Source organism: Eulemur rufifrons, chromosome 21 (assembly GCF_041146395.1).
Source record: "Eulemur rufifrons isolate Redbay chromosome 21, OSU_ERuf_1, whole genome shotgun sequence".
NCBI classification, from domain to species: Eukaryota; Metazoa; Chordata; class Mammalia; order Primates; family Lemuridae; genus Eulemur; species Eulemur rufifrons.
The window spans coordinates 10,867,437-10,884,030 of NC_091003.1; the positions used below are offsets into that span (position 1 = coordinate 10,867,437).

General features: G+C 50.2%; 1 protein-coding gene across 1 annotated transcript in view; it reads left to right on the plus strand.

Annotated features, from left to right (window-relative positions):
* RNFT2 (ring finger protein, transmembrane 2) overlaps positions 1 to 10,074 on the plus strand; it is a 44,857-nt gene extending 34,783 nt beyond the window's left edge. The window contains exons 7-10 of the mRNA XM_069497280.1: positions 2,091 to 2,240; positions 3,776 to 3,841; positions 3,978 to 4,079; positions 9,772 to 10,074. Coding sequence (XP_069353381.1) covers positions 2,091 to 2,240; positions 3,776 to 3,841; positions 3,978 to 4,079; positions 9,772 to 9,906 — 453 coding nt within the window. The 3' untranslated portion in view covers positions 9,907 to 10,074. The remainder of the gene's footprint in view (positions 1 to 2,090; positions 2,241 to 3,775; positions 3,842 to 3,977; positions 4,080 to 9,771) is intronic.
* Positions 10,075 to 16,594: the final 6,520 nt, after the last annotated feature.

A 16,594-nucleotide genomic window follows, 5' to 3' on the forward strand; every position in this document is an offset into this window, starting at 1 on the left:
GCTGCTAACAAATATCTGATTATGTCTCTCCTCCCTTCTTCCTCATCCCTAGAATTCTTCATCATGTTTCTCGTGTAGGTGCATTCTTCTAGAAAATTCTCCTTCTCTGTTCATGTCTTCTGCTTCTCGGCATCCCCCTCTCCTTCACTTACCACCTCCTTCTGGAGCCAGCCCTCTGTTGTTTCCCATTTCACTTTTTGTCCCACCCTCCATTCTAGCAGCGAGGAAGTCAGAATAGAATCTGCCCTCCCAACACAACCGCTCCCGCCCCCTCTATCAGAATCCAAGCAGAAACCATCCGTGCCCAAGCAAGTCCTGCAACAATTGCTACTGTTCCCCCTTCACGGTGGCAGGGAGGCAAGACGGCTCTTAATCTGATGGCTTTCCTTGTTCTCTGACACCCCAGAGAAACCACATGTTCCATTTGGTGGTCGGCAGAAATAACATGCTTAAGAAAGCTGGAATTATAAAACTGCTTAATTAGGGAGAGATGGTTCCAGTGGAATATGCCTAGTTTTCCCTGGCGGTTTGAGCTCCTTCTCAGAGTGCCCCCCCCCCCAACAGCTAATTGCTACCTTTAATGTGGTGCCTCGTAGGCACTCACTCCCTTAATTTTGTTTTCTGTGACATCAGTGCTTGCTTAGAAAGAGACATTCTCTCTCTGATGTTCCTTTTCTAACTCTCGTTCTCTGTCAGCAAACTCTAGAAAGTTGATGTGAGTAATGAGGCCAGAATCATTAGCTCCAAGGGTCTCCCATTGACCAGGCGCAGTGGCTCACACCTGTAATCCCAAAGGGTTGGCAGGCGGAGGCCAGAGGATCGCTTGAGGCCAGGAGTTCAAGAGCAGCCTGGGAAACATAGCAAGACTCCATCTCTACAAAAAACAAAAAAAATTTGCTAGGTGTGGTGTTGCGTACCTATGGTCGCAGCTACTTGGCGGGCTGGTGGGAAGATCACTTGAGCCCAGAATTTTGAGCTGTCATTGCAGCACTGACTCCAGCCTGGGCGACAGAGTGAGACCCTCTCTCTTAAAAGAAAAAAGAGAGAAAGAGAGAGAGAAAGATTCCCCCGTTACTAAATGAGCACCAACTATGTCCTAGATGCTGGGGATACACCCAGAGCCAAATAATCTTTTCCCATAAAGGACTTACAGTCCAATGGGACAGACAGATACTAAAATAATTTTTTACAAATGGTGAGACATGGTCTGAAGGAGTGGTGTAGGGCAGTCTGAGAGGGTGTGACAGGAGCACCTAATGTAATTAAGGAGTCGGGGAAGTTCTCATAGGAGGTGACAAAGAGTAGAGGGACCACTCTTCCATCTGCAAAGGAAGAGCTTGGTGTCATCAAGCAACTGAAAGAAGGGCCAAGAATCTTCTACCTGAGCCTCCTGGGAAATTCTGGGATGTGTTGGAGACCCCACCGAGATTTGACTTCTCTGGCTTCTGATGTTCTAGGCCAGGGGTCAGCAAACTACAGGCCACGGGCCAAATACATCCCGCCACCTGTTTTTGTAAATAAAGTTTTATTGGAGCACAGCCACACCCGTTCACTTACCTATTGTCTGAGGCTGCTCTCCACTGCAACAGCAGAGGCTGTGTGGCCTGCAGAGACAAAGTACTCACCACCTGGCCCTTTGTAGAGGAAGTTTGCTGACGCTTGTTCTAGAGCTGCCAAGGGGCAAGTGGGAAGTTTGATGTTTCAACCAGAAACCAGCTCTCTAGGGACAGGGTGATCTGGGTACGGGCATAGGGGCTGTGCCCCCGCATTTGGCTTTGAGCCCTCTGAGCCGTAGCAAGACCCACCCTCCAATGCTCTGCCAAAGGTGTAGAGTTTCTCCTACCCTGAAACGTGACCCTCAGCATGTTGATCTTCTGGGATGGTGGGTGGCGGGTGAGGGCAGCGGGCAGGGGCCTCGTCTCCCTGGCCATATCACAGCCCCATTAGGAGGTGGCCTGAGTGCTTTCCAGAGCTGATTGATGGCCTGCCTGTGACCTGGAGTGTCATTACTGCCCGGGCTGGGGCCCCCCCAGCTCGGTCCTTTGGGTCTTTACGGCTAATAATAATTGATGCTCTCTGTGTGGTCACAGGGAAAGTTCTATCTGGTCATCGAGGAGCTGAGCCAGCTGTTCCGCTCACTCGTCCCCATCCAGCTGTGGTACAAGTACATCATGGGCGACGACTCCTCCAACGGCTACTTCCTGGGAGGGGTCCTGATCGTTCTCTACAGCCTCTGCAAGGTGACGTGGCCCCACGCACTGGCCAGACCCGGAGGGCGGCTCCACTGGGAAGACTGGAATACCCCTGCTAATGTCGTTTCTTTTTTACTAATTGAAGTAAAATTCACACAACATAAAAATGAACCACTGACCGTTTAAAGTGTGCAGGTCAATGGCATTTAGCAGATTCACAGTGTCACGCAACTACCACCTCATGATAGTCCCAAGGTTTTTTCATCACCCCCAAAAGAAACCCTGTACCCATTAAGTAGTCACTCCCCATTCCCTGTTCCCCCAGCCCCTGGCAACCACTAATCTGCTTTCTGTCTCTATAAACTTCCCTATTCTGGATGTCTCATATAAATGGAATCACACAGTATGTGACCTTTTGTGTCTAGCTTCTTGCACTTAGCATAATGTTAATGTTTTTGAGGGTCATCCACATTGTAGCATATATCAGTACTTTTATGGTTGAATCCACCCTAATTTCTTGCCATTGAAGCTCACATAGGATGTTCTTTCACAGAGTCATCTCCACAGCAACGCTTCAAGGTACATACCATTATTGCTCCCATTTTATAGTGAAGAAACTGAGGCCCAGGGAGAGGTCATTTGCCCAAGGTCACTCAGCTAAAGATGACGGAACCCGGAGCTTTTAACCACACTTCCACTGAATTTGTTTTCTATCCCTCTTTCCTCAAGAATACTATTCCTCTTAGAGAATCACTTGAGGCCAAGGGTTCCAGACCAGCCTGGGCAACATAGCAAGAACCTGTCTCTACCAAAAAAAAAAAATCAGAAAAATTAACCAGTAGCCTGCACCTGTAGTCCCAGCTACTCACTCGAGCCCAGGAGTTCAAGGCTGCCGTGAGCTATGATCACACCATTGCACTCCAGCCTGGGCGACAGAGCAAGACCCTGTCTCTGAAAAAAAAGAAAGAAAACAGTATCTCTCTTAAATTGCACACCCTCAACTCTTCAAATCAGTATGCAGTATTTCTCTTTTCATTATTAGTACAAATCAGGGTTTTTTTCGCCCTGAAAGTAAATACATCCTTCTCTTTCTTTTCCTTTCTCTATTTCTGGCTTTAGAGAATGTGGGAGGAACTGCATGTGTTCCTCTCTTCCCTTCCTCCCAGCAGGACTAGCCAGGCAGTCCATGCAGCCTCAGCCACTGGGACTTTTCCTGCTTCCTGATTCTGATGGACACAGTGGCTGACTGGAGCACTGCATGGAGAAGGATTATCAGGCTCTGGCTGGGCTCCGGGGAAGAGTGCTGTGATAGATTAGCAATGCCTGCCCTGGGCTTGGGAGGGGGAAGAGGCAGTATATGTGCCATGTATTTGCCATCCTGGCCTAGACAGCTGGGGAGACTGTTGCTGTCAGGCTACAAGACAAAAGCCAAGCAAAGCTGAAAGGGATGAGGAGTCACAAATGGGAAGGAGAGCCCTGAACATGTTTTGAGTCAAAGACAAGGGTGAGGAGGTGGGGGGATTGTGCAGGGGTCACGCGAGATCCTTGGTTGCTTTTCAGCCACCACTCTGCTCTCCTTTCAGTCATTTGACATCTGTGGCCGTGTGGGCGGAGTTAGGAAAGCCCTGAAGCTTCTCTGCACCTCTCAGGTGAGTTGGCTTTAAGTGGTCCCCACTGGGGTCGCGGGAACCCGGAGCTGGAAACAGCAGCAGCCTCTCCATCCTGGGAGGGTCCGGCTCCCACAAGGGTCCACAGCTGTGTTTGTCTCTCCCCTCCCTCAAACAGAACTACGGCGTCCGAGCCACGGGGCAGCAGTGCACAGAAGCCGGCGACATCTGTGCCATCTGCCAGGCTGAGTTCCGAGAACCCCTCATTCTCCTGTGCCAGGTGAGCAGGCTTGGGCTGGGCCGCTGGAGACTGAGGCTGGGGGACAGCAGGACCCTTCCCCATGACCGGCCCTCAGGGCTCTGGCATGGGTCTTGGGAAGCAATCTGACTGGCGTCAGCCAGACCCAAGTTCAAATCTCAGCTCTGCCTCCTGTTAGCTGGGTGGCCTTGGGCAGATCTCTTTACCTCTCTGAGCCTCGGTTTCATTGGTAAAATGTAGAAACGCCAAATTCACGGTAGCGCAGCGTCAGAACATCCTGAGTGTGAATTTCAGCAGCATTCTTGAGCCCCACGTGGGTCGCTGCATCTCCCTGAGCCTTATTTTGTGCCATGTATAAAATGGGCATAATAATAATACCTACTTGATAAAGCTATTATTATAATTCAAGGAGATCAGCAATGGCAAGAACTAAATTTCAATTATTCAGATATAGGAGTTGCCAGTAGTATAATGATCAGTATAATTATTATTGCCACTTGTTTTTATTATTAGTCATGGGACACCAGCCCATGGTGAAAAATAGTGGTCAGTCCCTTTTAACTCCCTAAATGCACCCTCTCCTCCCCCTCCCCCTCCTCCCCCTCCCCCTCCTCCCCCTCCCCCTCGCCCTCCTCCTCCTCTTCCTCCTCCTCCTCCTCCTAACACCAGGGTATAGGTGTCAATTCAGCAAATGTGTATGGGGTCACAGCATCGTGTCAGACACAGGGGAGGAGAGGCAGAGGGCACAAAGATTCTGTCCCCTCCTCTGGAAGCTCACACTCTCCTTGGGGAGACAGGCACGTACATAAATAACTATGAAACAAGGCAGGCGGTGATAAGTGCTGTATAAGAGAGATTCATGCAGTGTCCCCGGGGACTAGGGCAGAAAGCAATACGTTCCAGGGAGGCTTTTTGGAGGAGGCATAAGCCTGGGGACCAGAAGGCATGGAAAGGCCTATGGGTGAGGGGACAGGAGGTGGGGTCCTTTTTAAAGCATCAGCAAATTTTTTTTTATTGCTATTTGGGGACTTGGGGGAGGGTTTATTTTTAATTTTATTTCTTTTTAGATTGATAATATATTTGCATGAATCAAAATTCAAAAAGGAGATTAAGGAGACATGATGACTAAATGCAACATGGGACCTGGGTTGGATCCCAGAAGAGGGAAAGGACGTTAATAGAAAACTAGTTTGACGAAATCCGAATAAAATCTGGAGCTTAGTCAGTAGCAACATATCAGTGTGGGATTCTTAGCTTTGACAAGTGTACCATGGCAATGCAGGATGGTAACACCAGGCGGAACTGAAACCCAGTGAAGGGTATATGGGGATTTTCTGTTCTATCTTTGCAACTTTTCTGTAAGCCTAAAATCATTCCAAAATAAAAGTTTATTTTTAAAGAAAGTTTTAAAGATATTAAAAGGAGGCCTGTCACTGTGTATGTGTGCATGTGTGTGTGTGTGTTTACATCTTTTTAAATGTTTATTTATTTATTTATTGTAAGAGACAGGGTGTTGTTCTGTTGCCCAGGCTGGAGTGCAGTGGCATGGTCATAGCTCACTGCAACCCTGAACTCCTGGGCTCAAGTGATCCTCCTGCCTCAGCCTCCTGAGTAGCTGGAACTACAGGCGTGGGTTAATTTTTCTGATTTTCCGTAGAGACAGAGTCTTGCTATGTTGCCCAGGCTGGTCTCGAACTCCTGGGCTCAAATGATCCTCCTGCCTTGGCCTCCCAAAGGGCTGGGACACCCGACCTCTTTTTAAAAAAAAAAAACATAAGTTGTACCCATGCTCCTTTCTGCACCTTGCCTTTCAAACTTGGAACTGCCTTAGAGATTGTTCCTTACCCTATTGTATAGCTGCATGGCATGCTATTTTATGGGTAGACCCCAATTTGTCTACCCATTCTACTGAGAGGCATTTAGTAGCTTATAATCTTTTGTTATCTCAAATAGGACTGTCACAAATGATCTGAAAAATAGGAGATCAATTGCACCTACCTGGGCCCATCATGGTGATTAAATAAGTTAATTCAAGTGAGGCATTTAGAATGACACCTGGCACGTGGTCAGGGTTCAATAAATACCAGCCCTTATGGGCATGCGTTCCATTTCACACATGCACAAGCTCTTGGAAGGCTAAACTCCTAGCGGTGGAATTGCTAGGTCAGAGGGTGCGCAGTTTTGACAGATATTGCTAAATTGCCCTCCATAAAGAGTGTATCCACTTACATCTCCAGTGCGCAGCGTGACACGGCCCCTCGCTCCCCCCCCCCCACCACCACCAACACACAGCGTTATCAAGCCTCTTCTGAGCTCTGCCAATCTGACAGGTGACAAACACTATCTCAGCACAGTTTTAATTTGCATTTCCTTAATTATGAGCGTGGTTGAGCATCTTTTCATATGTTTCAGAGCCATCTGTATTTCCTTCTCGATAGCAGGGACTATTGGAACAAGATGTCAAGGTGAAAGTCTGGCCATCTCCGTAAGCCTCGGTCTGTTTGTCTCTCTTCCATCCTTCTCCTGATACCACTGCGTCTTCCCAAAGCTGGAGTAGCAATTCTTGGGGAGGGGGGAGGTCGAACAAGACACCATTGTCCCAGATCTCGGAGTAACGGCCACGCCCAGTGCTGGCTGGAGACCAGAAGCATGACCAGGCTGCGCACACATCTCAGTCTTGCTCCGCTGCTCTGATCTGGGTCTGGAAGGGCAGAGATGGCTTGCACAGGTGAAAGGGCCTTGCTGATTCCTAAATGCATGGAATGAATGAATGACTCAGCTCTAATGTTGCTTCCTCCATAAAGGCTTCCCTGACTCTGCCTCCCCAGACTAGTCATGTTTTTAGCTGTATGGTCTCTTAGGTCCCGGTGTGTTTCCTTCATAGCACTTATTCCAGTTGTTAGCTGGGTAGTTCATCCGGTAGCTAGTTGAGTAAGGGGTGTCTCCCCTCTGCCTGATTACAAGCGTCTTGAGAATGGAGACCATGTCTGTCTTGCTTAACAGCAGAGCCACAGTATTGGCTCAGTAAATATTGAACAGATGGATGGATGGAATGGGTGATGGAATGGGTAGATGAATAGGATGGAGGTGGATAGAATGGTTGGATAGATGGATAGATGGATGGATGGTGCCCAGGTAGAGGAGTAGGTGAGTGAATGCACAGGTAGGTGGATAGCAGTACAAATGGGTAGGTGACTGTGTGGATGGGCAAGACAGATGGGTGAGTGGATGGATGGTTGGATGGATGGATGGATGGATGGGTAGATGGACAGTCAGGTAGGTGAGTGAATAGAAGGATGGGTGGGTGGGTGGGTGGGTAGGTGGATAGTTGGATGACTAGATGGACTAACAGAAGGACGATGGATGAGTGGGTGGATGAAGAGCCCACTAGGCTAAAGCAACATCCTATCTCCCCTTCAAAGGGAAGACATCACAAAGCAGAGGCGGTGTGACTGCCTGGGTGAATCTTCCAGAAGGAGTAGGCATGCACCCAGCTGATAGGGTGGATAAGGGGCAGCCCAGGCAGATATTAATGCTAATGTAAAGGCTCTGAATAAGCCTTGCGTTGAAGGTCATGTGGGATGTCAGTGACATCGGGTACCCTGGGGTGATGAGGCTGAAGAGGGAGAGGGGCCGTCATAGAAGGCCTTGGGTGCTGTGTTGGGAATCTATAGAAGGTGCTAGGCCTGCTGACGCCTGGGTCCTGCCCTACAGACCATGGTGAGCATCTGGAATGGTCTTCAAGGCTCTGTGTGGACGGATCTCCTCTCCCCACTCCCCTACATCCACCTCACTCCAGCCACATCAGCTGTCCTTGAGTGCCTCAAACGCCTTCAGCCTGGAATGTTCTATCTCCACCCCCTTTCTTCACCCAGCTAACTGCTAAATGTCCTTCAGGGCTCAACTCATACACCTCTTCCTCCAGGAAGCCTTCCTGGACTACCCCCTCTCCCCGGATCAGACTGGTCCCTTTGTTACACACCTCCCATAGCACTGCGGAACTCTTCTTCAGAGCGTGGTCTACAATTAGGCACCTACTGTATACCATGCTAGGAATGAGTGGATTTATAAGAAGCTTACAGCCCGTTATGGAGAGACAGATTTATTAAACGATAAACAGGCGTAAGATAATACGTATCACTATAATACTAGCTAACACCTCTACAGCACTTACTATGTGCCAGGCATTATTCCAAGTGCCTGCTTTTTTTTATTTTTTTACTTTTCAAAAAAACATTTTGTTTAGATTTTTTTATATTATCATTTTCCTCAGACTGTTTATTTTGAAGAATTTCAAGCCTACAGAAAAGTTAAAGGATAGTAGGATAAACACCCTTCTATTCTTCACCTGCATTTACTAATCGTTAACATTTTACCACTTTTTCTTGATAAAAGTGTTTTCCCCTAACTAGTTGAGAGGAAGTTGCAGACATTTCGATTTGTCATCTGCAAATACTTCAGCATCCCGGGAACAAGGACATACTCTCCCATGATCACAGTTCCACTAGCACCCCCAGGAAATTTAAGATTAATTTAAAATATCTAATATGTTTGACATATTCTAATTACTCTGGTGGCCTTCAAAATGTCCTTTATAGCTGGGGGTTTTCCCCCCATCCTGAACCTAGTCAAGATTTGTGTGCTGGCCGGGCGAGATGGCTCACGCCTGTAATCCTAGCACTCTGGGAGGCCGAGGTGGGCGGATTGTTTGAGGTCAGGAGTTCGAGACCAGCCTGAGCAAGAGCGAGACCCCGTCTCTACTAAAAATAGAAAGAAATTATATGGACAACTAAAAATATATATAGAAAAAATTAGCCGGGCAGGGTGGCACACACCTGTAGTCCCAGCTACTCGGGAGGCTGAGACAGGAGGATCCCTTGGGCCCAGGAGTCTGAGGTTGCTGTGAGCTAGGCTGATGCCACGGCACTCTAGCCCAGGCAACAGAGTGAGATTCTGTCTCAAAAAAAAAAAAGATTTGTGTGCTGTATTTGGTTGTCCTGTCTAAGTGCTTTGAACATGTTAGTTAATCTCTCAATGAGGGGAGTATTGTCCCCATTTCACTGATGAAGAAACTGAGGCACAGGGAGGTTAAGTTGCTTGTCCAGGTTATACAGAGAGTGGTGGAACCTGTTGGTCTTTCTAGTCTCCCTGCCTGTTTTTGGCCCCTATGTTCCATTCTTAACCCAGCAGGCAAAGGGATCATCTTAATTAAACTACAGATCATATCAGGTCACTCCTCTGCTCAAAGCCCTGCCATGGCTCCCTACTTCTCTCAGAATAAAAGCCAAACTCCTCACAAGGCCCACAACCCCCCATCACTTCTCTGACCTCTTCTCCCTTTCCCATTCCCCGGTTCCCCACACTCTGCTGCTGTTCCTCCAGCACTTTCCAGCCACAGGCCCTTTGCACACGCTGTCTCTACTGCCAGGAGCATTCTTACCCTAGATACCACCAGGGCTCCCTCCTCACCCTCCTGCAGGTTTGACCCAAATGGCAGCATCACAACCCTCCCAGGCACTGCCCACGCCTCCTCCTCTGCTGTTTCATCTCAGTGCGTAACTGCTGATAGACTAGATATTTTAGAGATTCGGGTCCCCAGCTGCCCTAGTGCAAGCTCCACGAGGGCAGGGATTGTGGGGCTTGTTCGCTGCCGTGTCCCCAGCTCCTAGGACCCAGGCAGAGTCCTGAGTCACGCTGGTTGCTGTCCCCGCAGCACGTGTTCTGTGAGGAGTGCCTCTGCCTGTGGCTGGACCGTGAGCGCACCTGCCCGCTCTGCCGCTCCGTTGCCGTGGACACCCTGCGCTGCTGGAAGGACGGCGCCACGTCGGCACACTTCCAGGTGTATTAGGGTCGAACTCTGAGGACACCAGGGGGACGCTGGAGGGTCAGGGGGCTTCCTGGCATTCACATCCTGCCTCCTGCCTTCCCCCACCGCTGACCCCAGAGCCTGGCCCCGGCCCGTCCTCGCCACCTTGTCCTTCTCTCCTGCCTGCAGCGTGGCGCGTGCATCCTTCCCCTCGCGTGGGGAAGCCCTCCTAGCTTAGACGCGTCCCTGCCCAGGTAGGTCTCCATCCCCCGCCCAAGTTGAGAACCTGGTAATGCGTGAAGGTCCCACCTGTTGGTATTTTAACCTAGTACCTAGTACTTAATGCTGCAGCCTGGGGAGGAGGCTTGAGATCACCGCCTCCTGCACCAGCCCGGGCGGGTTAGAATCACTGTGAAGTACGTTCAAAATGCAGATGCTGGCCCCACCGGATACCTGTGACAGCTTAGTGTCCCATACACTTAGTGTGCGCCGGGCACAGCATCGAGCATCCTGTTTGGGTCACCTCCCGTCCCCCCCCACCACAGCCCTGTGATGGAGGTACTGCTGGCTTCCCCGTTGCACGGGTGCGGTCACTTTCCCAGGTCACCCAGCTGGCAGTGGTGGACCGAGTTTCCAACACAGGCCTGGTCCCGCTTCAGAGCTCGAGCTCTTTTTTTATTTTTATTTTTAAAGAGACGAGGGCTCGCTATGTTGCCCAGGCTGGGTTCGAACTCCTGGGCTCAAGTGGTCCTCCTGCCCTGGCCTGCTGAGCAGCTGGGACCACAGACACATGCCAGTGTGCCCGGCAGAGCCTGCGCTTTCAACCCCCGTGCTGCCCCGCCCCGCAGACATGCCAGGCGTGGGGCCCGGCACACAAGGTGATTTTGATGCCCACCCCTGGTTAGGAGCGAGTGGCCCAGGTGCACAGTGAGCTGGATTCGGACTGTGTTGGGAACGCAGACAGGGAACGCCAGCTCCTGGAATCGACTTGTGGCTGGGTTCGCAGAAAAACTTGGCCCTTCAAATGGGGCTGGTGTCCTGGGTTTTGGCTGGGTGCTCAGGGCCATTGAGGAATCAAGAAGGGTCAGCTTTGGCCCAGATGTGGGTGCCACTTGGTCTGCCCTTTCTCTCTCTTCTCCCTCCCTCAAGTCTAAGTCCTGTTGACGGCTCCTGTGGACACTGCAGTCTCCCTGGTAGCTGTCAGAGCAAAAGGGATGACGCGTGTTGTGGATTCTTCCACGAGCCAGGGTGACGGCGTAGAGTGTGGTAGCGACCCGTGTCTCCGTAATCTCCATGGCAAAGCCACTCCTCCACCTGTGAAACTCTCCCTGTTGTAAAATCTGGGATGACATGATTCAGGGGATCACACTGAAGCCACCAGAATCTTGCCTGCCATATCCCTGTCCCAACTCTGTTCTCGCCGTCAACCCCAGCACGATAGGCTGGCATCGGCGGCGTCACAGAGGAAGCAGGCTGTGTGGCTAGCGAGCAGATTAGCATGCAAGCTCCAGGAGCATTGGAGTGGCCTCGCTGCTGCCACCTCGTTCTTAGCCAGTATTAACGTGTCCCCTCCCCCTCATTGATTCAGGACCCTTGTCCCCGTGTGCCGCCAAGCCAGGACTCTTTCCTTTGCTTGGCATCCCTGGCGCTCTCCCGGTAGGCAGCAAGACAGCTCTTCCAGGGCAATGTGGCATCTTTCAAGCTCTGTTACTATGGCAATGGCCGTGATGTTACAATCCCACTTGTCTGGATAATCAAGTAGGACGGCGAAGCGGAGGGAAACGGGGCCAGGTGGATGCGGCTGCTCTGTGTTCTCCCCGCCTTGAGGAGGAACCGAAGGGAGGCAGCAGGAACTTCTGCAACTGGTTTTTATCAGAAGGAGCATCCTGCCTGCAGATGCTGTCAAAGAGGCAGGCACGGGAAATCGGAGCTGGAGACGGCAGATTGACGTGCACGCGTGTGATGGTGCGGATAGAGCCGTCCGCTGGGAGTCAGACCTGGAATTCTGATTCCAAACTCTGCATGACTTTGGGAAGTCACTTTGCCCCCCCAATAGCCACCTCCAGGGTGGCAAAACCTAGTATATAATCTGCTGGAACCAAGGAAACTAACAATGTAGGATGGTGGCGAATATGCTAATGGTTTTTCCAAGCCACTCCCCTCCCCCCAAAAAAATTTCTGTAGCATTCTGCAAATAATGAGCCACATCTCTGATCCCGTAAAGAATGTCACAGGTAGGGGACATTCTGGGGCAGCTGGGATTGCTTAGTTTGGGATTTTATTTATTCATTCCTTACCCTCGGGGGGGAATGGCCCCTGTGAGGTTTTCTCGTGGGGGGAGGATTTAACTTCTGCCTTGGGGGGACAGTGGCCCATGCAGAGTTTTCCCAGCGCCAGGCTGTGTGACTTCCCCGACACTAGTGTGAAAGCCGCCAGGAGTCCCCACTGGAAAAGAACAATGCCATTTTATAAACAAGACCCATGGAGTATCGGGTTCAGAGCAGCCCGCTCTTCATATTTTATGATGCACTGACTCAGGTTCCACAAAGTCCTTAGAAATGGTCCTCCTAACGTGGCAGATCTGGAGAATAACAGATGTGAGGGAATGAGAGGGGCAGGCTTTGGACCTGGATGTAATAGTTTCATCACCTCCAAAAGAGAAGAACGCACAGTGCATTAAGGGGACACTCGGGCTGCTACGACGCGAAACTGGGAGGAGGAAATGCCAAGCAAGTTCTGGAATCTTTGAGTACTTTTGCTCTGGGACAAACAGCTGCCTTCAGTGTTTTCCTGTCTCCTTAAGTCCCCTTCTGCCAATAAATATCATCTGTTGATGCAACTTACGTTTGTGGTCTTGAGTTTCCTTCCCACTCTGGGAGCCAAGTGGAACTATTTTAGAGCAAACGAGAAGCAGCGCTTCGCGGAGTGGGTGGTTATCCCACGTTGGTTTCTGCTAAAGCCGAGCCTGCGGAGGCGCACGTGATTTATTTGTAAATGCTCACATGAAAAACCAGTAAGGGAATGATGAGTGAAACAGAACAGGGAAGGGGAGGAAGCCAAGTCCGTGGGCGACGTCTGGTGAAGTCCCAGCCTCAGCCCAGGCCCAGCGAGCTCTGGAGTGTGCATTGCACTCAGGGTTTGTGGCACTGGGAGCATTTCGTACTCACAGAAACACACCAGTCCAGCCTTGGCTCTGGGCTGCGGGGGGGGGCTTCCTAGGCACTTCACGCTGTCCCTTAGGGAGGCTTCCATGTCTGAGGACAAGCCTCTGAAGGTCTCAGGGACCAGCAAAGCACACGGAGCTGCAGGATGGGAACACAGACCTGGCAGAAGGGACCGGAGAGGTGCCTACTGCAGAGATTAACTATAGGTTGTGTGGAGCCAGAATGTGTAGGCTGATTCAAGTAGGGTTTGATTGGGTACCACCAGATTATGAAAGAGATTCATATGTAAATTTATAGTGTTAGGTGACAATTCATGCCTCCCAGGGCACCATGATGACACCAGCCATGAATACATTGTCAGGCAGACCTTTTTGGTTGCTGTTGTTAGAAAACCAATTCAAATATGTATGGCTTAAGCAAAAGAATGACTTTGTTTGCTTCGTGGAACAGTATGAGCTTCCGGTACAGCTGGATCCAGGGGCTCCAGCATAGAAGAGTGTCTCTCCGTCCTGCAATTGTTTTCCTCAGAGACAGGTTGATTTGCAGGCCGTTGGGTCGCATGTGGTGGTGACATGGCCCCGGCATCTGTGTGTACATTCTGCTGGCTTATCAACGCGAGCAAAGAGAGCTTCTGCGTTCCCAAAGCTCCAGCAGGGGTCCTGAGACTGCCTGTCATTTGTCTCCAAACCAGTTGCTTTAGCCTGTGGGATGAGGGGCACTGGCCAGTCCTGGGTCAGGTGTCAAGCCCTGGAGGTAGGGACGGAGGTCTGGTGGGGAGATGGATCAGCCTCTCTGAGTCACATGGACTGAAAGCAGGGAAGGGGCGGGTGTCCAAAGGAAAAGAGGAGGTCTGTTATCTAAAACACCAACCTGTACTCAACCCACCATTCTCAGGAAGAGACTAGAACCTGGTTGCTTGGTATGTCTCAGACCAGGTAGATGCAGAGTGGCCTCTTTGCCCATTGTTGGAGACATGAATCTGTAGGCTCTTTAGCTGATGCCCATGATGCCTTGCATAAAATATGGTTTTGTGCACTGACCTTGAACTGTCGGGCCAGTTCCCCAAACCTGTTGCCCAACCCATGGGTATGGTTTAGGCCAGCCCTTCCCTTAGGGGAGGTTCTAAGGAATTAGGGGAGGGAAGGGGGTGTGTGGCCTTCTGCCCCAGGGAAGGCTGCGGTGTGCAGCGTGCAGGGGCAGGGAGTCTCCCTCCACTGTGCAGCCAGATACTTCCATAGTCTTTGAGGGCCAAGCTTCCAAAAAGGAAATGAAAATGCAAAGACCTTGGACTAGAAGTGCACAACCAATGTTTTAATAAAGTCATTACAAATATGTACAAAGCGTCTCCAAGGTATGAAATTCCTCTTACAAAAGAGCACAACAAACCAACAGTGTCAGAACCCAGAACGGAACATCCCCAAGCTTACTGCCTCCCTGGCTGGGCCAGAGGCATCCTCAAGGTTCCAGATACCCCACAGCCATCCCTGCCATGCTCTCGGGCTCCTTGGCGCTTAGAATGCAAAAGGCCTTGGGACAGGCTTTATCTGCAAATTAGATGTTGCTCCCCAGGCCTTATAGAAACCAGGAACACGGGGGGGGGGGGGGGGGGAATAAATACATAAAATCCCCAAGGGAACCATCCACCCTGCCCTCAAGTGTCCCCAAATGTGACATTCTTTCCAGTGGACCTAAATCAGGCTCCCCGGCTCCCTGCTGGGCCACATGCCGGTGTCTCGCCCTTGAAACAGCAGTGCCGTGGGACCACCGCATGAAGGGACCCAGCATAGCAGAACAGTCAGCTCCTGGGCTTGGGGTCTCTCAGACTCAAGTTCAAATCTTGGCTCAGCCACTCACTATTTGTGTGGCCGTCAGCTACGTTGCTCAACCTCTCTGAGCCTCAGCTTCCTCAGCTGTCAAATGGGAATGATAACAATATCCTCTGCTCAGGTGGGCGCGAGGACACACCGAGGGGAAGACGTGTGAAGCACTTGGCCAGCGCTCGGGAGTGGTGGGCACACCTTCAAAGGTACCTTCCACGGGTGTGTAAAGCCGCAAGGACTGGTCTTGCCATGCTGGGAATAAGTCTAGAGTGAAGGCTTTTTTAAAATCACCTTCTGCTAATCGTGTGGCTCTCGGTAAATACCATATAACAAACAATCTGCCAGTGAGGCTTGGGGTCACCATGATGACCCAACAAATCTGTTAAAAATTGTGAACCAGACTGGAAACGGGACATTTCATATCGTCTGGTTCCAAGGAGGGCTCCCCCTCTACGATCAATAGGAAAGTCTCTTCTGAGATAGAATTCTATAAGCTGGCACGTTGTAGGTGCTCAATGAATCTGTGTTACATGGATGAATTAAAATTTTAAAAATAAGCTTTAAAGTGACACTGTGACATCAACTTCCTCCCTCCATGGAACATCCAGTCGGTTCCCATGGAACTAGGCCAGAGTGTCTAGCCGGTCCCCCTTACCCTCTCACCAACTTTTGACCCTCTGATTGGCCCAGACTGACTAAAGGAAACCTTCAGAAAAGAAATTGGTGTCAACCCAGAAGAACAAAACCTTTGTCCCAGTCTCTGCAGCTCATAATACCAGGTGGACCGACAGTCAAAAAGTCCACAGTGGTGAGCCGGTATCCCTAAAAGATACTTGTGTAGGAAAGGGGTGGGAGAAGACTCCTCCAATTTCTCAAAAAGGGAGAGTGAAATTTCGTCACTGTCAGAAACATGATGAAAGAGTTAGGAGTCTATAAGATCAGCTACACACAATGTAAAAACCCGTCACAGTGCCATTTTTCTGTGACAGTATCGTTTAAATCACCTTTTTTGTTTTTCCATCAAAATAGAAAAGAAAAAAATGAGATCACTGGAAAAAGTGAGAAAAAGTCTCCAGTATATCCCAATAAAGGAAGAAAAAAAAAAAAAACAGCAGCAACAACAGGAATTGGGCTCTAGGCTGGGTGATGCTCACGGCCTAGGACCATGGACAGCAGCCAGTGGAGCTAATGGGCTCCCCAGAGAAACCTGCTACCCAAGCTGCATCCATGACAACGGCGATAGGAAATGGAACCCCAAATTTGAAAAGAGATCTTGTTTGCTTGGGGGGGATCGGGTGGGGGTGAGAAGCTTCCAGGCAGGAATGGATCTGATTTGGAATGTTGAAGTCCCAGGAGGCTCCAGTCCCTGTGGCGCCCGGACCCCCACCCCCTCTGGGAGCGAACACCTCCATCAGGAATCAGCAGCAGAATCCCCCCACCTCATTATGCAGTGAGCCACCTAAACGATGATCTCAGCAGCCTCCTCCTGCTTTGCACAGACACACAAACACACACACACACACACACACACACACTGCTGTCTGCTGAAACCTGATATGAGGTCTTTTTTAAAATTTATTTCAAAGCCTCCCTCCCTCTCTCTTTCTCTCTGTCTCTTCACAGACGCTCTGCAGTGAAGCTAATCAAAATCAATGACTCCTTGGCAGCAGGAGAAAAGGAGAGGAAGAGAGGGAGGGATGTTGCCAGCACTTTGCACACTGTGGAAATATTTAAAAAAAAAAAAAA